Here is a 23,939-nt window from a genome sequence, read left to right as displayed (position 1 = left end):
TAGTTAAAAACAATAAAAACGTTACCTTTAAGAATTTAAATAATAAGAACGTGAACCATGCAGAGAGCATTTTTTCTGCAACTGATTCCGTTCTATAAATTAAAAGAATTAGACATCATTTCAATTTTTAATTTGTGTAAGAATTTACCTTCTAAGGAGTAATTTTGGATGAACTTTACACTCTATGAATTTTTCTATGAGATCTGCCAGTAAAGTTTTTAAAATACTGAAAAAAAAAAATGAATTTTTTTAAAGTTAAATTTAAATATAAACAATTCAACTAAATAATAAAAGCTATTTACTCTGTGCAGTATTCCATCTTTGACTGTAGCGTGACCATTATGAGTGATGCTACATTAACCCTGAGTAATAAAATTTTATTAGATGGATTGAAACTAAGATAAGGTTTAAAATTTACATTTAAGTAAAAAATAGTTTACCGATCTCTCATGGTGAAATAACGATTTGATTCTAATGTTCGAATAAATAGTAAAAGGAACGTTTTATTCATGATAAGTTGCCCAAACATCCTGAGACTCTTTTCCGTGTAGACCTTTTTAACTGGATCAATCTGGTGAGAATATGGAATTGTTAAAAAGTACCCAATAACTTTCGGTTATATTTAAAGATACGATTGGCTATGAAGCTCAGGCATTAAAGTCGTAATGAATAGAAATAGGACTCACTCCTACCTGCATTTCTCGCAATACAGGGTGGTCTTCCAAATTGGGGAAGAGAACTTTCATGGCATAAGATCGGTAGTCCAAGAAGGGAATACCACCACTGGTCAGATCACTGGTTAAGTCGGTCATCTCTGTCTGAAGCTCGGCGAACGCTTCTTTACACTCGCTAGCCACTCTCAGCTCTAGAACGTCCATTTGTTCTTGCATGCTCTTGAGGACGCGACTGCTTTCGGTACTTTTTCGTCGATACGCAATGAGAATGATAATGACGATGAAGACTAGGACGCAGCCACCCACTATGACGCTGATTATGACCGGCTTAGATAGAGAGGCGTCTTGAGCAAATTGTTGATCGTAACTCAATCTACCAATAGGAAACTTCAACATGTCTCCGACTTCCACCAACACTTCGGGAATATTATCCGGATCGGCATTTCCGTTAGCGTCCCTCGCCGGTGGTTGCGAAGTCGGAGGTCGACAAGTCAATTGAGTTTTTGACAAGGAAGTCACGTTACAATACGAGTTTCCGATACGAACAATCACGTCCGTTTCCTGAGATGCCCTATCGAGATTTTTACCCTGATAACAAATAAAGACAATCCACTCTTAACAATTTTTATAATACAAACAATTCAAGTTACTAAATGTTGCTTATTTACGTTTATCGTGAGATAGTCGCTTTTGTAATATTTAATGCCATCTTCTTCGGTAAACTTTTGGTAAGAAGGATCCGGATACATGATGAATTTTGGAAAATTAATTTTGGAACTAAGATTATGCAGCGATTGGACATGATCCATGTGGAATCCATACTCCAATTCCAAGACAGCGTCATCACTCAATTTGATAACTTCTTTGGGAATTTGAGGACTACGACATTTCATTTCACCAGCAGAGACAGCCATGCAAGTCTGCAAAAGTTCCCAAAATTGTTATTTTGGTAGAAAGTTACAGCACTCATTAGATACAGAAAGAATGTACTTACGCTGTTAAATTGAGAGCTTTCATATACGACGTACATCCTTGGCTCTTGGACTGCATTTAAATTGGTGCCTCTGACAGTGATGGAGATTCCACCACTGGGAATGCCTCTAGGAATTCCCTTCTGACCAGAATTACCAGATTCAACTTCGATAATTTGGGGATCATCAACATAGAGAAACATATAATCTTCAAAGTTCCGTTGCCCATTATCAAACTTCATTCGAACTTTTTCGGTACCACCTTTGATAGATGGCGACGTTATACATTCAGCTACATTTGATGTTCGTCTAAATAAATGTTTATTAACATCAAGAAAAAGTTAAGACATTGTACTGAAATTAAGTTCACTTACTTGGTAACCTGGCAATCAAATCCACCAAGATAAGCTTCTGCGTGACTTCCAGCGTCCATGTGCAATCCCCATATTTGAAGTTTTGTACCACCTGATTTTGGGCCTTTGCTTGGGTTAATAGATGTTATACTCGGATTCTGCAAATTTTTAATTCCTAAATTATCCAGAGACCTCATTAGGAGTAGATTGAATAATGGAATACTTACAACAAACGAGTAGTATTCTTTGGAATGAGCTTCATAATCATTGAGAACCTTGACTACGATGGGTCCTGATATGGAACTACCCGATGATGTGGAAGTCATATTTTGAGGATTTTCAACTTGGCAAATTATTCTGATTAAATTTAATAATTTAGAGATTAAAGGGGCTTATCACACTTTGTAAATTTATAGTTTCAAATACTCACTGTGTGGTTCTAAGATATCCCTCTCGTTGTGGATGACACGGTATAGAACCCAGTTTAACCCCATTCACAACATGGGCAACGCTAACTCCATTAGCAATATCTTCGAATGTTCTCCCTAAATTAATCCCCTCAATAGTGATGTTTGTTCCTCCTTCTAGCGGACCGCTTTTAGGGTGAAACTAAAAAAACAAACTGTATTTAATTTAAAAGCTAAAATTGCGAGTTTGATGTGAAGTCCAAGAAACTCAAACGAATACCCAAGTCCTTCACCAAGGCCTAAATATTACAACTGGATTAGAGTTTACCAATTAATTTTTAAAGTCAGAAGTTCAATTAATTTAAATACTCAAGCGAGTAATTTGCTAATGAGCCTAATTATAGAGAACTCAAGACTACTTGAATAATAATAATAAAAAAAAACAGTACTGGCTCACAGTCAATTAAAATATTATTAGAAAGCAAGGAACTTACTCGAAGAACTTCCGGATCAGGGCATGTTTGTTTCCTATCGAGCCAAAGAGTAGCGATATTGCTGCATTGATCCTGAACTTTACACGAACCGGGCTTGTTTTGACACCAGCCACAAGCATATTTATCCGGCAATTCCAAACACATGCCGCAATTTGGAGCCATGCCTTGGCACCGATAAACCATCACTGACAAAAAAAAGTTTAAAAAATATTTGAAGCAGCTCAAAGGCAAATTTTTTAAATATCATTAAGTACCATGTATATTTTCAGGGTTATCTAATGGTTTACTACCATCCCATATCACAGCAAAAGCGGCCGTTATGTTTGGGGCTTGCGTTCCGTAAGAAAACTAAACAAATCAGATTGTTTATGTAAAGTAATTTTAATCTCAATGTAAATGAAATGTAATCAAAACTGACCTCCATAGCTTCGCAATAAATAGTATCTCCAAGAAGTTGAGCGTGAACTTGCCTAACTCTACCTTCAATATTAAACTGACACACAAATCTCGTAGAGGCGATAAATTGCTGTTGAACATAAACAGTTCAATGTTAACCAGTTAAATTAAATAAATTATTATTTTTAAACAAAGAAATTGTACCTGAATATTGTCCACCTTAACCTGAATTCTTTTACTGATACCCGAAGCTACCAAGATTTCTGTCGAACCGCCAGCAGTCGTATTTATGCGTGGGCAAAAACCAGGACCTGATCGAATACTGGGACCGATACTCTGAATAGAAGAGCAGAAATTAGAATAAATGATTTTAGGTAAAGTTAGCTCAGAACCAAAGATTAATGCGCCAAAATTGGGATATCATATCGAGGTATGGAGTAGAAGGTACGTTTCCCTGTTGTCGGTACACTGATAAAGGGATCTTCCATTGCCGCATCGCGTAAGTATATTCACCGTTGACGGTACGCTAATAAAAGAATCTGCCATTGCGGCATCGCGTAATTATATTTCACCGTTGACGGTACGCTAATAAAAGGTTCTGCCATTACAGCATCGCGTAAGTATATTCACCGTTGACGGTACGCTGATAACGGGATCTGCCATTGCGGCTTCACGTAATTATATTTCACCGTTGACGGTACGCTGATAAAAGGATGTGCCATTTCCGCATCGCGTAAGTATTCACCGTTGTTGGTGCGCTAATAAAAGGATTTGCCATTGCGGCATCGCGTAATTATATTTCACCGTTGACGGTACGCTGATAAAAGGATCTGCCATTGCGGCATCGCGTAAGTATATTCATTGTTGACGGTACGATGATGAAGGGTACGGCGTAGGTACGTTTATCAGGCGGATAACAGCCCGAAGGAAAATATCGCGGACCTAGAAATTCCGTGATACGCGGGGTACGTACATGACTAGTGTTTAATATCTTAGTGCATCTTATCTAAAATTGCTAGGACGCTCTCTGATACTCACAGATACTCCGGTGACTAAGATGTCGTTCCTGCAGTTCTCTCCTGTGTCGTGGGTGCATCGATGCCCACCAACGCACCAATCACAAGGAAAGGGACTTGAAACACATTGCGTGCAGCTACATTTAAACGTAGTGTCATAAGTCAATTTCGGCAGGTACTGACCATATAATAAATAAGGGGGAAACTTACGATGTATAGGTGCTACAATCGTAAAAAGTGAAATTCGTAGCTACAAAATCCGGTCCTACTTTCGTTCGGACTGATAATTTGGCAGTAAAGTGATCTAGGGAGAGAGAGGAATGTGTTATTCCGTGGTAAAATCCTCAAGATTTGATAGATGAGATACTTACGTTGGCCGGGAGGAATGGCCGGCAGCGAGTCGGTGTGAGGGGTGGGACACAGGACCCCGTTGGCCGTTCTAGTGGCGTTTGTGATCTCGACTTTGGATAAAGCGGCAAACGCGCAAACAAACTGTCCTTCGAGAATCGGCAGATTGCCAATCACCAAATTTAGCTGAGAGAGAAAAACAGATGGTTCATTGTTACGAATGTTAAGAAAAACCACCGTGTTCAAACACCCCTAACTTTCAATCTGCAAGACTCCATCCGGCCCCTACCTTTCAATCTGCAAGACTCCATCCGGCCCCTACCTTTCAATCTGCAAGACTCCACCCGGCCCCTACCTTTCAATCTGCAAGACTCCACCCGGCCCCTACCTTTCAATCTGCAAGACTCCACCCGGCCCCTACCTTTCAATCTGCAAGACTCCACCCGGCCCCTACCTTTCAATCTGTAAGACTCCCTAACCCAACCTGAAATCTCTATACTAAAACCAATAATACCCAATTGAATGTCTTATTGAACCAATTAATAACTTCAATAGAAGAAAAGCAATAATTCGATAACTTTGATGAAACTTCAACCCCACAAACAGTACCGTACCGTGATGCGTAGCGCGACTTTATGGGTTTAAAACTGAAATTTTCGAAATGTTTTCTTTGACAATGTTGTCAAACGGTTTCTGGCAATACCTCCAGAGTGGCGCCTGGGTAAAAGTTTGTAGCAATTGAAAACCTCTGCCCCTTAGTTTCAAAATGTTTGCGGGTGACCCACTTCTGTTTCCGCGTATAGCTAATAAGCGTTAAGTTCCCTTTCATTATGATTTTAACAAAATGTTCCATTAATTCGGTAATGAAAATGGACGCGGGACACGCGAAAGGGTCATTGGAGACGAAACGTAACGAGGGTCGTCCATCGCGGGCCGCTAACCCACCCCCTCCAAATGTACCGGCCCTTTTCTCGAAAAAAATGCCCCAAATATCCAGTTGGAAAATAAGCATTTCGGACAAAGCGGTATCCGCTTAATGGTTAGCAAAATCACTAACGCAAAATAAATACCAATAAAAAAGCAATTACCAGGAAATAAAATGGAATGGAATGTTACGCGATGTTAATTAATTCCTTAGATTCGTATGTACGATTTAACTCCTAATTTATTATGGCACACGTTTTACTGTATGTATTGTGGTCATTATTTGGTTTATTATTATACTTCTAAAGAGAGGTATATCCATTTGTTGTAACTATTTGTTCATAGTTGTATATTCTTTTTGTAAATAAAATTTCTACTTTCCATTTGGGTTATAAAAATGAAACCTGTACCTTCGCAAGATCGAGGCAGTTTAAATCTGAATTATTTTTTCGCCGAAACCGCGTATGTATACCCCCCCGCATAACGGCTGAATGGATACTGACTATAAATAGGGACCTTTACTTATTTTTCATTCCCCGGCCATTTTAATTTTAAAATTCCCCGACCATTTTAATTTTTAAATTAACCGACCATTTTTAGGGGGAATAAGCTACGATGATTGTTCGTTCGGATGTCTTTGCCTAGGGCCCGGAGAAGTGAAATTGTTTAGGGCCCGCGGTTTCAAAGGGCCCGAATTTTAGAGGTAGGTTTCCTCAATGATTTTAGGCGGTATATGCTACATTGCGGGTCCGCTCGGATGTCTTTGCCTAGGGCCCGGAGAAGTGCAATTGTTTAGGGCTCGCGGTTTCGAAGGGCCGGATTCTAGAGGTAGGTTTCCTCAATGATTTTAGGCGGTATATGCTAAATTGCGGGTCCGCTCGGATGTCTTTGCCTAGGGCCCGGAGAAGTGCAATTGTTTAGGGCCCGCGGTTTCGAAGGGCCCGAATTCTAGAGGTTTCTTTACAGTTATTTCAGGGGAAAAACGCTGCCCAATAGGAGACGAGCGAGGTGTTAAGTATGGTGAAGACAAAGACAGAAAAAACCATTCTTACATTTCTGGCAGTGGTGCGTTGAATTTGCGGGGGTTGGACGTTAGTGATGGTCGTACATTTGCCGCTTTTGTAGGAGAGCCAGTAGAGAGGATCTTGGGCCGCCTCGGCACAACCGCTACGAAGACTGCATCTGCGAGAAACAATACCAAGTCTTAGTGGCAGATTGACAATTTGACGCTAGCATAAATTCTATTTATGTCTTATTCAACTTGTTAAAAAGTTCCGAGCGCGTCTTGATATTTTAGCGCAAACGGGCTCGAGCGATTTTGCGCGTGCTCCCTCAAATATAAAAAAACGCGCGAGCCTTTTACGCTAAAATATAAAAGAGCGCGTGGAACATTTTAACAAGTTGAACAAGACACGAATAATTTATGCTAGTGCCTGATAGTACTGAAGAGAAGGAGAGAACTTACTTGTTTTCTAAGGAACACCAGCCGCAGTAGGGGTCGTGCGCCCCCAAACATTGACTGCAACTTCGATATATGGAACACTCTTGCACTTTCACCCTCGAAATCTGTTCAGAAATATACAAAAAGAGACAAATATTAAGACTGGTATTTGGTTCAGAAAAATTAAGACACTACAAATGTTGCCACAGTTATTACAGATTCAAATTCCGGGACTTGATTTGCCCGGACCATCTCCAGATATTTTCCCCGACTTATTTTATGACAATAAAGTAAAAAATAATTCCTATTTGCAACCGAAATTCCCTGACTTTTCCAGAAAGCCCTGGTTTTCCATGCACTGTGAGTGGGTTGGGTGATTTAAATCAATGATTTTTTTCAAAAAAAAAAATTATTTTGTAAAGTACCAAAATTGGTTTTAAAAATTAAAACTTATGATTATTAGCTGAAATTTAATAAATTCATTATACATATATATAGATTAAGTCGTTAAAAATTAAAAAAAAATTTAGGTAAAATTATGATACTAAATTATATAAAAATTAGAAATTTTAATTTTAATAAAAAAATCAATAAAAATCCGATTTAAATAAAAAAATCGATTTATTTGATTTTTTTTAAAAAATCAAAACGTTGCCAGCTCTGACTGTGACAATGAATGCAATTAACAGAGACTGGTAAAAATTTAAGACAAAGTCATTTATATTATTCTTAAAATCCGACTTTTGACAAATGCTTAAAACTCCCAGACTTCTTACAAATGGTCAAGACTCCCCAACTTTTTAAGTCCATTTTTAAATTACCCGACTTTTCCCTGACTCGTGGCAACCCTGTTACAAGCCAAAAGTATCTTTAAATCGAAATGATACACGTGCTTAGGACTAAAGTGACGATCTTTAACACGGCAAAAGGCATAAAGCCACGATTCAATAAGGTAATAACATCTCCCCGTCCAAATCCCTCTCCTCCTAAAAAACCCATGACGTGAAAATAGTCTCTCCCCCCTGTCTGGGATTATCCTCCCCCCTTCCATCGAGCCCGACACCTTCAGGGTGTCGAAATCCCAGAAGCTCAGCGCGATCTTCGGCCTGGATGAACAGCAGTCATCCCCGACTCCTCATCAAGATTTTTAGACGCGTGGATGTCTAAGAGACGCGCCGGACATTCTAACGGGCTAATTCTACCGGTACCGGTACCGGGTGGGGGGAAAACAAGGGCGCGCGGGAGCTTCAAAGGCGCGAAAAAACGGGGAGGTTATCCACGCGGCTTTGCTCAATATTTTCGCACGCGAAGGGACGCGAGGAATGTGGGCCCGCTCTATCCATCTAAGCCACGTTCACACGTACCCTCGGATAAGTTTTGCCTCGTTTCGATCTCGCTGCGGTCCTTAGCTTTTGGAAATAATTTTGTTCACACGTTCGATTTCCAGTGAGTTTTAAAGAAAATTGGGCATACATAAGAAATATAATTAGAAGTTCGTTTGCTCACGCATTTGAGTGACGTTTCAAAACATTGTAATTAGAAATGTATGCACCCAGAAGAAATTTGTTGTCTTTTTTAAACACAGACAAAAAGTTGCGAGACATTTTATCCTAAAAAAGGCACAAAAAAAATCACGATTGACGATTTTTGTAACAAAAAAAAGGTTCACAAAAACCGACTTGATGACGTCACGAATCGCTGTCAAAATGGTCAACGAAGTGGTTCAGCCGAAGCTGGGACGCGCAACGGTAACTGTTCACACGACGGGATACAAACGTTGCACAGGGTATGTGTGAACGCGGCTCTATACAAAAGTCGAATATTCTCCTCTTCATACATTCTATATCTTTCGTGTACGTTTTCTTCGAGAGCTGATTTTTCAGATTGAAATTTCTCGACTTTTAAAGGTTTCTTCTGACCATTTCTCCTGATATATTTCCAGACTTATTTTAAGACAATTTGGCCATTTTTATTATTTACCTATATTTTAGCAAATCTTTTCCATTTAAACCAAAATAAAATTCCCCGACTTTTCCCTGGGGGACAATTTTTACTAGTTTTAAAAATTCCCCGACATTTCCATGGACATTTTTTACTAGTTTTAAAAATTCCCCGACTTTTCCCTGAGGGACAATTTTTACTAGTTTTAAAAATTCCCCGACTTTTCCCTGAGGGACAATTTTTACTAGTTTTAAAAATTCCCCGACATTTCCCTGAGGGACAATTTTTACTAGTTTTAAAAATTCCCCGACATTTCCCTGAGGGACAATTTTTACTAGTTTTAAAAATTCCCTGACTTTTCCCTGAGGGACAATTTTTACTAGTTTTAAAAATTCCCCGACTTTTCCAAGGAGGACAATTTGTACTAGCTTTAAAAGTTCCCAGACTTTTCCAAGGAGAACAATTTGTACTAGCTTTAAAAATTCCGACATTTCCCTGGGCAATTTTTACTAGTTTTAAAAAATTTCCCAATTTTTCCCTGGCCTTTTTAGTGGTTTTAACTTTTCCCGGAATTTTACGCCCATTTTGAAATTCCCTGACTTTTCCAGGTTATCCAGGTCCGGGGGCAAGTTGGCAACCCTGCAGTAGATGCTTTCGAAACACACCCGTGAAAAGGAGGTGTCAATAGAGAAAATTATGCTAGCCAGAATGTATCTGCTAAAAAGGCCACAGGCAGCCATTTTGGAAAAACGTCAGCCTTACTCTTCTCTTCTTACCCTACTCCGAAATCCCGGAACAAGCGAAAATAAACCACCTTATGATGAACGCCATTCTAGCGTGATAAACTATTGGTACGAGCTATTTGTAAGTTTGTTAAATTTATTCAAATTTGTTTAGGGTTTAGCTTTTTCTTCTTTTTCGAAGAAAAGAAACTACCTACAAGCTCTTTCTATAATATAGTCAAAACATTTTTGAAAGTAGTAATTATGTTGGCACGCTGTTAAATTCTTTAAAGGGGAACGGTCAAGATTTAACCAGTTAGATAGCCCTATAGCCCGTTAAAAACTAAAATTTATGGCGAAAACCGCATAAAAAATATTAAGTGGTTTATTTTTAATAAAATAAAGAAATTTCGGGAAATCGGAAAGCGCGCGTCCGCCACGACACCTGGTGAGAAGTCGGCGGGAAAGAAAAACAACATGAAAGCGCGTGCTGCTGAAGACGCGAAAAATTTGTTTCGCACGCGCGGCGCGTACCAGTTATACGAGACCTAAGCCTAAATCGCGCAATTTTAAAGTTAGGATAGTTAGCCAATCGCTCGCTAAGGTGCTGCTGGCGCTGGCGATACACCTTAAGATGGCGGCGAAAATTCAAATTCAAATACTTTGCGTTATTTTGCGTTTCAACTTTTTAGGCCAAAAACTATTTTTTCAAGACAAAATAAGGTACGTGTATGTAAATTGAACGTCTTGTTGATCTTTCGATACGCAAACAAGGCGATAGTTGGAAAAGCTTGGCCGTTACCCCTTTAATATAAATTGATTGACTCACCCAATTTTGCACGAGCTCTTATCTTAAACGGTGACAATAAAACTAACAAACATTTGTATACCATCTCCTATTGGAAATTAGCGTTTCGTCTCGATATTGCCATTGAAATGAAGCAAGTTATATACGCTCACGTAATATTGTAATTACCCCCATCGTGGAGGAGTGCCCCCCCCCCCCGAAAAGAACAAAATGTATAAAAGAAAAAAGGGGGAGCAAATAGAGAAGTATCGGAAATGGGAGAGGAAGGGGGTAGTGACTTCGCCGATCGATGGCGCCATCGTCGTTAATAAGAGCTTTTCACGACGCCCGCCGCCGTCACTAGTGGCGTCCCCCCTTTTTCCCTTTTACTTTTAATGGACCATGACGTTTTAATAGCGGCCATTTTGCGCCGCCAATTCCGCCCTTCTTCTTCCTTGTCTTATCGGCTTTTATTGGCTCCCGTTAGATGGCGTCCCGCAATCACTAACCACCCTCCTCCCTCTTCGGCTGACAGTAACCCTTTAAGAAAAAGGCGGAAAATCGTCCGATTGAAATGAACTCGGATAATTTCGCTTTGGAAAGTCGCAATTTGTAAATTATTCGCTTTCCGATGATCACGATTATAGTACCCCCCAACCCGGCAATTTATCAAGATTATATTTGCGAAATAAAACCCCAAAGGCGATTTGATTGGCGGCTTAGTGGAAAAGGGACTGGATATTACATTTAATGCGGAGCTCCGTTTGAAATGATATGAGATGGGTTTACGATTCATTTAAAGGGGTTCAATGAGAAAAAAACCGCCAATTAATTCAACCGGAAGTTTCTTAAATACGTCTTACGATCAGTAGTATCTTTCTAGGGTAATAAATTGAAACATGCACAATCGACGCGGATTTAAGGGGTTTTCCCCCCGAGCTCTTCGGTTTCCCCCTCCATAAAAACTTGTCGAGGTTAACGGTAATAGCGAGTGTAGGGAGCTGTGGCACGAAGGACTTTCCACCACCCTCCTACGCGTTGTAGCCCGGTCACCTGATGACTTAGGCCTAAGGTATTGCCTTGGGTATTAGCCAAGCTGATTATTATTATTATTATTTCTTTGAGCACTAATTTTCGGCCAAATCGCGGATGTGCACACCGTATTAAGGCTCAGCATTTCACCTCGTGAATAGGGGAAACTATTACGTCCAGGGGGGCTGAAAAGATGGTAGTCCCGTGACTTTGTGTAGAACTGCAGCGCCATCTATCCTAAGAGATAGGAACTATTATTAAATTTATTTTTCTAATGGCGGTTTAAAATTTTGATCGATTCATCTAAATTATTTAATTATTATTAGAACGTTTTGTAATCTAAAGGTGTTAGTTAATCGTCTTAGTCGCACGGCCAACTATGAACACGGGTTACCGAATCGAAGTTGGCTGTGATATCGTAGTCACGTGATTTTGTTTTCCCATTTTAACAAGTTGGTTAAGACCAAATTTACTTTATAGTGTCGTGGGATTTAGGGAACCAATGAGATGAGGGGATTGGGAGAAACACCAAAATTTTTCCAAACAGTAATTCTTAAAATTTTAATTAAAATTAAATGAGTCAATCTTGTAAAAAAGAATTAAACCAAGAAAACATGACGCGCCAGACTTTTGCAACAGCCGTATATTTCGGAGCAAATTATAACTTCATTAATATTAATATTTTAAACTAATTTAAATTTATTCGGTTCGTGTATAAATTATATAAAACCCGCAACAAACTTAACACTTTAACGTAAATTACTAGACGAATATATAATCTCTAAGAATCTATATTAACACAGGTAAAGCCTAAAATAAAAGAGCTAAATTTGCACTTAGGCCATTGGGGGAGAGACATAGTTGAAGGCCATCCTACCGTGTAACTACTTGAGGGAAGACGACAGAGGGAAGGTTTTTTCGGAGGTTTGAATACAAACTTAATGGTACCCAGAAGGCGGGCGAGTCTTGCCACTAAACAAATAACAGGTATATAACGAAAGGAAGGGGAGTTGACGCTCGGGTTTACCCCCCCCCCCCCCGGTTTAGTTTTCAGGGATCAACTTTTATCCTAAAAACATTTTGTCCACGAATATATAAAAGACAAGGCTTAAGGACTTTTACTATTTTTTCCTTCAAAGTAACGTCGCCTATATTTTACCGGAAGTACCGTCAAGAAGAAATAATCTCCCATTTTTATTCCTTTATATTGAAGTTTAAAAAAATGGAGGAATAAAGCTAACGTGGGAGCTATATATATACCAATACTCAAATGAGATTATTTGGAACAACACGTTTTTATAGTCCATATAAAAAGTTTCGTTCTAAATTGGACCATATTCTTAAATCGACGGTTCCTACCCTGGCCACGGAATATTTGAAATCTTTTAGGGGGAGGTTTATTCCCATAAATGAGGTGATTTATCGCGAGGATTACGTTAAATGTTACAGGGTTACTATAATGTATTTCAGAGCTGCCTGATAACGTATTATAACAAAACCAGTTTAGAGCTCGTTATATGTGCAGCCTTAAAGGGACATATATTATTTTTATTGTTGATTAATATGTCAAATGCATTTAAAGTATTAAAAAATATTCCTGTGAACAACAGAATGACGTCATTCCGCCTTTCAAATCACAGTCCACTGCTCCTCCAATTTTTAACACAAAATCTTTGATCCAATTTTGCCCACAAAGGTATCCATATTTATATTTATTTACTTCCCTACACATTTAACATAAAAAGTTTTAAAATTTATTCTTATTATTATTTTATTTTTGTTGCAGATTATTGCAATAAATAAATAATAAATAATAATAAATTTTAAATTTTTTGTTTTCCTAAATGTCGACTTCACCCTGAACACCGGAGCGCTGCGGGTGAAACACTTCTACAGGCGTTTGTAGGCCAATTATTGGTCACAAATTAATATTAATCCAATCGGATTAGTAAATATTTTCCCAGCAAAACTAATTTCCTGACATTTCCCAAATTTTTACGCCAACCAACTAATTTCCTGACATTTACCAGTTTTTTATGCCAACAAACTAACTTCCTGACATTTCCCAGAATTTTTCGACAACAAACTAACTTCCTGACCACAAACTTAATTTCTTGATATTTCTAGAATCCTGATCATACGTAGTAGTTTGAACATAACGTCAACATATTTGAAAATCTTCACATTAAAATAATACGAATAAATCCAGTAGCATCAAAAAGAAATATAGCGAAAAAGTTTGTCGGAAAAGCAAAACTTCGGCAAATCTGCGGGATCGAGCGAGAGACATTTGGAAATCAGAAAATATAGGGACCAAATTGAATGTTATATAGTTGAAAGTCGGAAATGGCGTTGGCCGAATCAACTGGGGTTTCCCACGAAATTCGAACCAGATCGAGGGGGATGGGGTTGGCTCCGACCCAACAAAAAAGAGATCCTATAAGCGCGAAAAGCGTAGTTACTCATAAACCATCACGGGGCAAGAGAGATCCGAGTTTGTAAAACTAGTTCTACCATTCCGTCAGCTCCCAAGTGGACATAGGCCAAGCCCGCCTTAGCAGTATACTTTACCAGAATATAGAATCATAAAAGACGTCTACGGAGTAAACATAGCTAGGCTCTCTAGGAAAACGCGGGGGGATCGACGCCCCCGTTTCTAACCCTCCCTCCATCCAAAAGAACGGCGTCACTTTTAACCTTTCGAAAGCCACAACAACAAATGAATATTTTTGGATAAGTTTTAGCTCGAGAGGGAAGAAGAAACTTATACGTCGGACCTATCTTTTGCATTATTGATAACATATTCTAAGATTTTTTTGGCCTTCTTTAGAATTTCAAGCAATTTCTCAAGAACGTATTCGGTTACAGAGAACGTAAGAGTTGACCAGTTTACGTAAGCAGGATTGCCATAGTTTTTTACAGATTCAAATAGTTCTTTTTATAAAATAACCTTGGCCATCTTGTTGAAAAGTTGCCTCCCCGCTTCAGAGTTTATGAACTCATTCTTAGGCATTGGCTGAACCATTCCAGGGCAACATTTCAACAAGTTGGGCAAGCGTAAAGACATTTTATAAAATCAACTATTGCATGACTTTTCCCGGTTTTCACTGACCATCTCCGGAGATTTTCCACTACTTATTTTATGTCGAAATTGTATTTTTTTAAATCCATATTTAAGTAAAGGTTTCCTATTTGTTACCGAAATTAAATTGCTTGACATTTTCCTGATTTTTAGACTAATGTGCAAAATTCCCCGACTTTTTACCCCATTTCAAAATTTCCCGACTTTTTACCCAATTTCAAAATTTCCCGACTTTTTACCCAATTTCAAAATTTCCCGACTTTTTACCCAATTTCAAAATTTCCCGACTTTTCCAGGAATAACAGGTTACTGTGGCTACACTGATAAGTATGAAAAACGTCCCGACTAAAAATCAACGTAAGTTTAATCTTGAAATAAATGGATGGTTTGTGTTGAATTGCGGAGCTTAGACCTGATAAGGGAAATCATACGGTTTCATTGTTCTGAATATGTGCTTGGTACGATTTTAAAAGGAAGTATGAATTAAATAGAAAAATCGTGAAATTCGTTCATACGCCCTTTAAACGGAAAGTCAAATTGAAGCATTTTCTTCATTTCAACCAAAAATATTCTTATAAAAAATAGTTTTTTTTATATAGTAACGTGGCCTTCTGGTTTCAACGTGGCTCGTAGGTCACAGTCTCTTACTTTAACAAGTCTACGAGCGCGCTCTACAGTCGCCAGAGGAATATAGCTTTTTCTAGCGCGCGTGCGAAGAATATACAAATAAAGCTGTGTCTCGTGACGTCAGAGCAACAGTTTAACAGGTTGGGGAACTATAAGGTTGCCTCGATCGCACGGTATTTTATCAAAATATTACGGCTTTCGGGTTGCTAGGTAAAATCGTGACATCACCCAGAGGAGATCGTATTGAAAATCAACGGACGCTCATCTGGGTGACGTCATAAATTTTAACTTATACTGAAATTTTTTCAAACATCTTCATAGATATAGGAAACGTATATAAAGGTCTAGATAAAATATTTCAAAGGGAGTGAATACGGAGGTGACAGCAGAAACGCGTAATTTCTGCAGGCTATCCTTATAAGGCGCTATCTATCGGTAAGAAAGCTCGTGCTATCGTCGCGAGAGCCATCGTCTCCTGCTTTAAAATTATACTAAAAGTCACCAACAGATGGTGTCTAAAGACTACGGCCTGCGGAAAGGTCAAGCACTTAGTACTAAAATGCTAAGAGAGCTCCTGCTCTTGGTCACGTGCCTTCGTCGGTGTCTGCTAGATGTCAATTCCGTATTTTATGTTAGGCTTAGACGCCCCGAAATTTATCTAGACCTTTATATACATTTCTTATATCTATGGTAAGTACTTTATTGGCACGCGCGTTTCGCACGAGGACTTCAATTCACTTATCTTTATCGACTCGAGCACGTGCTCTATCTTCAACAACTACGGATGTAGAAAAAAAATTACACGGGACCTCCCGTATTTTATTGAAACATCTATTTTAATGCCAATATTTATTTTTCCTGTTGTTAAGCACGAGGCGGAATAATCACGTGACCGCCATCGCCTGTCCGAGGACAAAAAGTGAGAACTTTTTACCCCAAAACGTTTTATTCGCCTGTTCTCGGGGTAAGATTTACCCTGTCCCGAATTTGGTTCGCTTGTTCCAGAGCTCAAACGTTACACTTTTTATTCCTCCTCGAAAGGAGGTGTAGATGGAGTAACCTAGCTTTGTCGTCTGCTTAAATTTCGTTTCACGAAAACATGACGGGTTTTGAACATCTTCACATGTGCCAAGCTTTTATTAACGAAAATCCAATTGTTAAATGCTATTTATTAACTTTAAAAGTTGCTTCATGACTTAGGCCTAAGGTGGTTCCTTGGTATTAAGCCTAGCTGAATGAGAAAAATGAGTCACATTGATGACCTCAACACCGGTCACCATCTTAAAACGAATCTACGACTGCTACGGCAAATAAATAAGTGGTTAGCACTTTCGCCTCGCAGCAAGAGGAGACGGGTTCGATCCCAGCTTGTGGCACTGGGTGAAAACTCGGAACAAATCCTTCCGCGTTGAGTTTGCAAGTTCTCCCCCCACTGGTTTAAGGGGTTTTCCCCCGAGCTCTTCGGTTTCCCCATTCCATAAAAACTTGTCGACGTTATCGGTAATAGTTAGTGTAGGGATCTGTTGGCTCACGTGGCACGAAAGGCTTGCTACCACCCTCCTACTCATTGTAACCCGGCCACCTGAATTAATGGCTTTAAATGTCGCTTGATGACTTAGGCCTAAGGTGGTGCCAAGGGTATTAGCCTAGCTGATTATTATTATTAACCTTTAACTACTCCCTTCTTACTCCAACTCGGATTTTTCGTCAAGACCGAATTGGAGTAAAATGACGTCATAGGGCTACACTTTTTAAACTGCTCTAAAAACCCAGAACAGGCGGAAAAAAAAACACCTTAGTTCGTTAAAAATAATTTTCAAATAACATTTAGGGTTTTGTAACCAAGAAATGTAGTATACAGAATATTCAATAAACCCCGATAAGTTTAACTTGATTGAAAGCGTCAATCACGTTTCTCATTTGATCGAATTCACGGTTCAACAGAAACTAGCCTTTTCGTAACAACGTCACGCGAGTCTAAGATCGTCGGAAAAAGGACGGTCAAAGAGGCCCTCTAGCGGCGAGAAAACGAAACTGATGACTCGGAAGTTCCTAGTCCCTTCCGAAGAAGTCCATATTTCTGGAAGACCTATACCTCGGAAACTATTAGGGTGGGGTTCCCGTATTAGACTAGCGAGAATTTCGACTCCGAATAGAGGGCAAAAAAGGAGAAGGATGAGACTAAGGATGGAATGCGCGAGGAGGGGATCCATCGAGGACGGGTTGCCATGGAAACGAGGAAGACGATTCGGAAGAGAAGTACTACTCCCGCGACCTATAAAATTCCAGCGAAGACTTCCCACCCGAGTATATTACAGTTGACGTCAGTCTAACTTGGAAGCGTTACCCCTACGAAGTCGACGGCGAAATGACATATGCCCGCTGTTAAGTTGGGGGTATCGGTACGCTACTGGCACAGACTACTTAATCGCTGCTCTGTACTAAATGAAGGGTTTATATTCCTTACGTTTTTGTTACTTATTTTGATTACCCCTCACTTTCTAATAAATTCATATCAAAAGAGAAGATTTTCGTTTTGCAGCTAGAGTAGGATCTCATTGCATTAGTTGAGCGTCTATGTTACCCTCGGGAATCCCTACGCTTTTAAAATAAAATACTCCACCAAGATTTCTTTCGGGTATACATTATTTCTGGTAGATTTTATGGTATATTCAATATCATTTCTTATTAAATAAATTTACGAGGATCGAAAAATTGGCCGCGTACGAACGTCTACGAGGATCGAAAAATTGGCCGCGTACGAACGTCTACGAGGATCGAAAAATTGGCCGCGTACGAACGTCGACGAGGATCGAAAAATTGGCCGCGTACGAACGTCGACGAGGATCGAAAAATTGGCCGCGTACGAACGTCGACGAGGATCGAAAAATTGGCCGCGTACGAACGTCGACGAGGATCGAAAAATTGGCCGCGTACGAACGTCGACGAGGATCGAAAAATTGGCCGCGTACGAACGTCGACGAGGATCGAAAAATTGGCCGCGTACGAACGTCGACGAGGATCGAAAAATTGGCCGCGTACGAACGTCGACGAGGATCGAAAAATTGGCCGCGTACGAACGTCGACGAGGATCGAAAAATTGGCCGCGTACGAACGTCGACGAGGTTCGAAAAATTGGCCGCGTACGAACGTCGACGAGGTTCGAAAAATTGGCCGCGTACGAACGTCGACGAGGATCGAAAAATTGGCCGCGTACGAACGTCGACGAGGATCGAAAAATTGGCCGCGTACGAACGTCGACGAGGATCGAAAAATTGGCCGCGTACGAACGTCGACGAGGATCGAAAAATTGGCCGCGTACGAACGTCGACGAGGATCGAAAAATTGGCCGCGTACGAACGTCGACGAGGATCGAAAAATTGGCCGCGTACGAACGTCGACGAGGATCGAAAAATTGGCCGCGTACGAACGTCGACGAGGATCGAAAAATTGGCCGCGTACGAACGTCGACGAGGATCGAAAAATTGGCCGCGTACGAACGTCGACGAGGATCGAAAAATTGGCCGCGTACGAACGTCGACGAGGATCGAAAAATTGGCCGCGTACGAACGTCGACGAGGATCGAAAAATTGGCCGCGTACGAACGTCGACGAGGATCGAAAAATTGGCCGCGTACGAACGTCGACGAGGTTCGAAAAATTGGCCGCGTACGAACGTCGACGAGGTTCGAAAAATTGGCCGCGTACGAACGTCGACGAGGTTCGAAAAATTGGCCGCGTACGAACGTCGACGAGGTTCGAAAAATTGGCCGCGTACGAACGTCGACGAGGATCGAAAAATTGGCCGCGTACGAACGTCGACGAGGTTCGAAAAATTGGCCGCGTACGAACGTCGACGAGGTTCGAAAAATTGGCCGCGTACGAACGTCGACGAGGTTCGAAAAATTGGCCGCGTACGAACGTCGACGAGGTTCGAAAAATTGGCCGCGTACGAACGTCGACGAGGTTCGAAAAATTGACCGCGTACGAACGTCGACGAGGATCGAAAAATTGGCCGCGTACGAACGTCGACGAGGTTCGAAAAATTGGCCGCGTACGAACGTCGACGAGGTTCGAAAAATTGGCCGCGTACGAACGTCTACGAGGTTCGAAAAATTGGCCGCGTACGAACGTCTACGAGGTTCGAAAAATTGGCCGCGTACGAACGTCTACGAGGTTCGAAAAATTGGCCGCGTACGAACGTCTACGAGGTTCGAAAAATTGGCCGCGTACGAACGTCTACGAGGTTCGAAAAATTGGCCGCGTACGAACGTCTACGAGGTTCGAAAAATTGGCCGCGTACGAACGTCTACGAGGTTCGAAAAATTGGCCGCGTACGAACGTCTACGAGGTTCGAAAAATTGGCCGCGTACGAACGTCTACGAGGTTCGAAAAATTGGCCGCGTACGAACGTCTACGAGGTTCGAAAAATTGGCCGCGTACGAACGTCTACGAGGTTCGAAAAATTGGCCGCGTACGAACGTCTACGAGGTTCGAAAAATTGGCCGCGTACGAACGTCTACGAGGTTCGAAAAATTGGCCGCGTACGAACGTCTACGAGGTTCGAAAAATTGGCCGCGTACGAACGTCTACGAGGTTCGAAAAATTGGCCGCGTACGAACGTCTACGAGGTTCTAAACTCCGTCAACGCAATTCGCAGGTCCCGAATAATTATCCACGCAATAACGCCGCGTGATAACTAACCACGTACTTTTTAATAATTAACCCTTTAATATAAATTTCCAACAAAACAGGAAGTTACCAAATAATATAGCTGATTATTTTCTTCCCTTTCGGAGCTTCGGGAAATAGAAATTTAACGAAACAAGAGTACGCGTAAGCATAAGAGTTGACCAGAGGGCAGGGAAATATTATACTTATTAGGGAACGTTAGCCGCGCTAACTTCAAAAGCGGGAGAGTTCGAGGGAGCCCAGAGCGCCACCGAGCGGCGAAATGAAGGGATAAAAGTGGGGGAAAGCGAAGATGAAGGGTCAAACGAGAGGGGGAGCGTTGGTCATTCAAAATGCAAATTAATTAAGCTCCCTTTGCTAGGATATAAAAGCAACCCCACCCCCGCACTTCATACCCCCCGAAATAACTTTAATGGCGACGCGAGATTAAGGGGGGTTGAAGATGGGGCTTCAACCCCCCTCGCCATCCAAAGCCATAAGTCTGAAGAAAAGCTAATCCCAAATATATATCGATCCAAGTCGGGATCCGGAACGAAAGGTTACGTACGTGGCGCTACTCGCTAACAGGTGGCAGAAAGGAGAACTAATTCCTTATCCACCCCCCCCCTCAACGACTGGCAATAACAGGGTTGCCGGGCAGTGTTAGTTATTATGGTGGGGCGCGCGCGGCCTTTTTAGTTTTGGGCGTCACGGGAAATTGAACTTGTTTTGAAAATGATATAGTGGTACAGTATTAACGGATAAGGTTAACAAGGTGATTTCAATAGAAGTGAGATTAAGCGCGATATACAAACGCGTAGAAAGAACGTGCAGGGCTAGTGATTTCATATTGATTTATAGCGAATTTTTAAGCTATAAAAAATAGTCACTTTTAAACGTTCGACTGATTCAGTGATTCTCATGATCTTGTTTCGTATACTTTACATTATTAGACATAAATACAATATTTTGCGCGTTTAACGTGAAAATTCTACAAAGTAAAATTTAGGGAAATTGAATTTAAATTTTTTCAAGGTGTAAGCACCCATCTTGAGTTTGTTATATTTACTGATAAGAAATTTTGCCTCAAAAACAAAACGTAGAAAAATATCAAAATTTAAACCACAAAATAAAATATAAATTTTTATAAGATGTTGCTAACGTCGCAATCAAAACAAGATAGTCAAGCTACACTTTGACCTAAGAGTCGGTACTTATAGGTACCCCTCGCGTTGATTAAATCGTTTGTAAATTGGTCAATAACATCAATTACAATAATGGCATGAAGGGTTTGCCACCATCCTACGCGTTGTAACGTGGCAACCGGTTTTAAGGCATTAAAAGTCACTCGATGACTTGGGCCTAAGGTGGTGCCTTGGGTATTAGCCTAACTGATTATTTATTTTTAATTTTTAACAATATATTTTACATGGGATACATAATTTAAGTTCAAGTCTACTAAATAGAGTATAAGTTGTCCAAATATAATACTCTATCATTTGGCTATTTTTAATTTTAACTTCCTTTTCTATTAATAGATGGCACAACGTACGCACTCCACTAAAGTCGCTTTTTTTTTTCGAAGAATCGTAAAGATTCATGGCCATCTCTAATAACAGGGGCTTTTTCATAATACAGGTGGCAATGATGGGCTAAGCCGTCAGTTGCTTTAACAGGGTTGCCACAAAATTTTCAGATTCAAATTCCCTGACTATTTCCGGTTTTCCCCGACCATTTTAACAGATTTTCCCTGACTTATTAAGGCCAAAATTTTTCGTTTATACTTTACTTTTATCACAAGTTAATAAATTTAGATGGACTTATATTTCAGTAAAAAGGTTATTGTAATGTTGAAAAAATTAGCCAAACATTAAAGGAAATAAATGATAATCGTGGAATTTGTCATAGATCTAGAGTTATTAATTACCTTCAAAAAGAGCCAGGATAAAATTGAATTCCCTGACTTTTCCCTGAATTTTTACCAATTCTTAAAATTCCCTGACATTTCCCTGACTTTTCAGGCCCATTTTTAAATTTCCTGACTTTTCCCTGACGTGTGGCAACCCTGTTTAATCGAAAACCACGCAATTAAAAATTAATAATAAACTTAATACGAGAAATAAATGAATCTTCAATTAGGTAACAGGCTTCCCTTTCATTAATTGTAATCAAAATTTTATCATTAAATTATTTCTGGGAGAGGCGAAATCTCAATTAAGAAATACAATTAAATCGCCTACAATCACGATCTCGTCGCAACGCTAACATTTCTCGTCGGCTAAAAATGAAGCCAAAAGAAGTCAAGATAATTACAAAGAGTATAATTCTCGTATACGGTACACAGCGAGCCTACTGTCCTCACGAGTAAACAAACATTGCGAGACGGGAAATGCCCCATCACATTTTTAATGAAAAACTTTTAAATTACTTTTATATCGATTTTTACATTTAGGCGCTGGCGCTGGCTTTGGTGCGAGCGGTGACCAAATTACGAAATGAACTTTGGACGGAACCATTTCGATTCTTTAATTAAGATTACGTTATTCAATCTGAATATATGAAAATTAAGAAATAAAAACGCGTTGATTGTAAAATAAAACTCCACCGATTTAACGCGGAAAGTTTTATTAGTTTAGACAGATTGCCACGGCAACTATAGCCTAGCTGCGAAATGAACTGTTCGGATATTTTCTAAAAAAATGGCATTCTAATATTTATTAAAATTAATAAACATTTAAAATAAAAATTAATAAACATTTAAAATTAAAATTAATAAACATTTAAAATTAAAATTAATAAACATTTAAAATTAAAATTAATAATTCATAATTATTTATAATTCATAATAATTTATTACAAAATCATTCCGGAAAAACACCAACAATTGTATTTCTGATTATATTAAAATATTTTATGAGAAATTTAACAATACACATTTTGTATAATCATAGCTTTCAAGGAATTAACAATTAACTGAATATACTTTTAGTTTTAAAGCGGAAAAACGACCATTTCTAGTCCGTAAAAAAACACCAGACTAAAAATAAAAAATCGCTAAAAAATAAACCAATTTTGTCAAAAAGAAATATATGTATGTTTGAAGAAAAAATCGAATTAAATCGTTCTTTTTAATTTCAATTTTGGAAACAGTGAAACTCCATTAGAAATTAACGGTAACTGTTCTTGTACCGAGAAAACAGATCCAGAGTACACTGCGAAGGGCTGAACCACCCCCCGCACAAACGGGGGTAAAAGGGAAATGGATAAAAAGGGGAAAAAAGGGGGGGGGGGTGCGGAATAAATCCCATCGTCGTTAATGGCATTCGAAATGAAATTTACGAAAGGAGCTAGGAGTTGCCAATTTATATCTAAACTTATATCAGGGCTAAAACGTGACGGTAGGGTAAAAGCTACGCTCTACGTAGACTGGCTAAAGCGTCGATAGTACGCTACAAACTCAGTCAGCTAATTCCGTAAGAACTTGGTGGAATGGGTAACTTAGTAAGGAAAGAACCCAGAAAAGAGAGAAAAAAATACAGTTTCTCTAGCTTATCAGTGAGGATTAAAAAGAAAATACTATTAATGAGAGGAGATACAAGTACAGTTAATTAAAAGACGACCTCTAGGAACAGAGAGGGGAAAGATAAAAAAAATTTGAGGAGAGAAGATTTTCCTTTCCAATTGGATTTTTATACACGTTACAAACGACTCCTACTACCGGCGTTATTTTCAACTTTTTTTGGCCCCACCGATAACAAGCTTACAGGAATTAAATGCCCCCTGGTTCTAGCCCCTCCCCCGAAATTGACATTTCCAGCTCTGTTCCCAGCCTTATCCAAAGAACTAATATTAATTGTATTAAATTAATTCCCCGTTTTCATCTTTATTATGTTAGCGGTACTTCAAAGAAGACTTCTTTTTTCATTTACCCAATTTCTCAATTTATTAATCTACAGGGTGCTTTTTGAAATCCCAAACTCGATTGTTTCACGTAAAGTATTTTATGCCTGATTTTCGCATGTATTATAAAGTTCTAAGAAAGATTTATTGTATT

General features: G+C 39.6%; 1 protein-coding gene across 4 annotated transcripts in view; it reads right to left on the bottom strand.

Annotated features, from left to right (window-relative positions):
• LOC149969081 (plexin-A2-like) overlaps nucleotides 1–23,939 on the bottom strand; it is a 114,161-nt gene that overhangs the window by 4,342 nt on the left and 85,880 nt on the right. For 2 of the 4 annotated variants that reach the window (XM_090155246.1, XM_090155229.1), the window contains exons 6-24: nucleotides 7,049–7,149; nucleotides 6,636–6,765; nucleotides 4,683–4,845; nucleotides 4,522–4,615; nucleotides 4,334–4,448; nucleotides 3,500–3,631; nucleotides 3,318–3,425; nucleotides 3,154–3,247; nucleotides 2,900–3,084; nucleotides 2,429–2,607; nucleotides 2,226–2,355; nucleotides 2,020–2,156; nucleotides 1,669–1,954; nucleotides 1,343–1,594; nucleotides 693–1,262; nucleotides 441–571; nucleotides 303–362; nucleotides 149–226; nucleotides 26–92 (exon numbers count right to left, since the gene is read on the bottom strand). In XM_090155246.1, the coding sequence (XP_090011372.1) occupies nucleotides 26–92; nucleotides 149–226; nucleotides 303–362; nucleotides 441–571; nucleotides 693–1,262; nucleotides 1,343–1,594; nucleotides 1,669–1,954; nucleotides 2,020–2,156; nucleotides 2,226–2,355; nucleotides 2,429–2,607; nucleotides 2,900–3,084; nucleotides 3,154–3,247; nucleotides 3,318–3,425; nucleotides 3,500–3,631; nucleotides 4,334–4,448; nucleotides 4,522–4,615; nucleotides 4,683–4,845; nucleotides 6,636–6,765; nucleotides 7,049–7,149 (3,012 nt within the window). Of the gene's footprint in view, nucleotides 1–25; nucleotides 93–148; nucleotides 227–302; nucleotides 363–440; nucleotides 572–686; nucleotides 1,263–1,342; nucleotides 1,595–1,668; nucleotides 1,955–2,019; nucleotides 2,157–2,225; nucleotides 2,356–2,428; nucleotides 2,608–2,899; nucleotides 3,085–3,153; nucleotides 3,248–3,317; nucleotides 3,426–3,499; nucleotides 3,632–4,333; nucleotides 4,449–4,521; nucleotides 4,616–4,682; nucleotides 4,846–6,635; nucleotides 6,766–7,048; nucleotides 7,150–23,939 lie in introns of all 4 variants that reach the window. The other 2 variants (XM_090155223.1, XM_090155238.1) reach the window with 1 other exon arrangement.

This window comes from Leiobunum rupestre, chromosome 1, assembly GCF_980474605.1.
Source record: "Leiobunum rupestre chromosome 1, qqLeiRupe1.1.hap1, whole genome shotgun sequence".
Lineage (NCBI taxonomy): Eukaryota > Metazoa > Arthropoda > Arachnida > Opiliones > Sclerosomatidae > Leiobunum > Leiobunum rupestre.
This window is presented reverse-complemented; position numbering and strand designations above follow the sequence as displayed.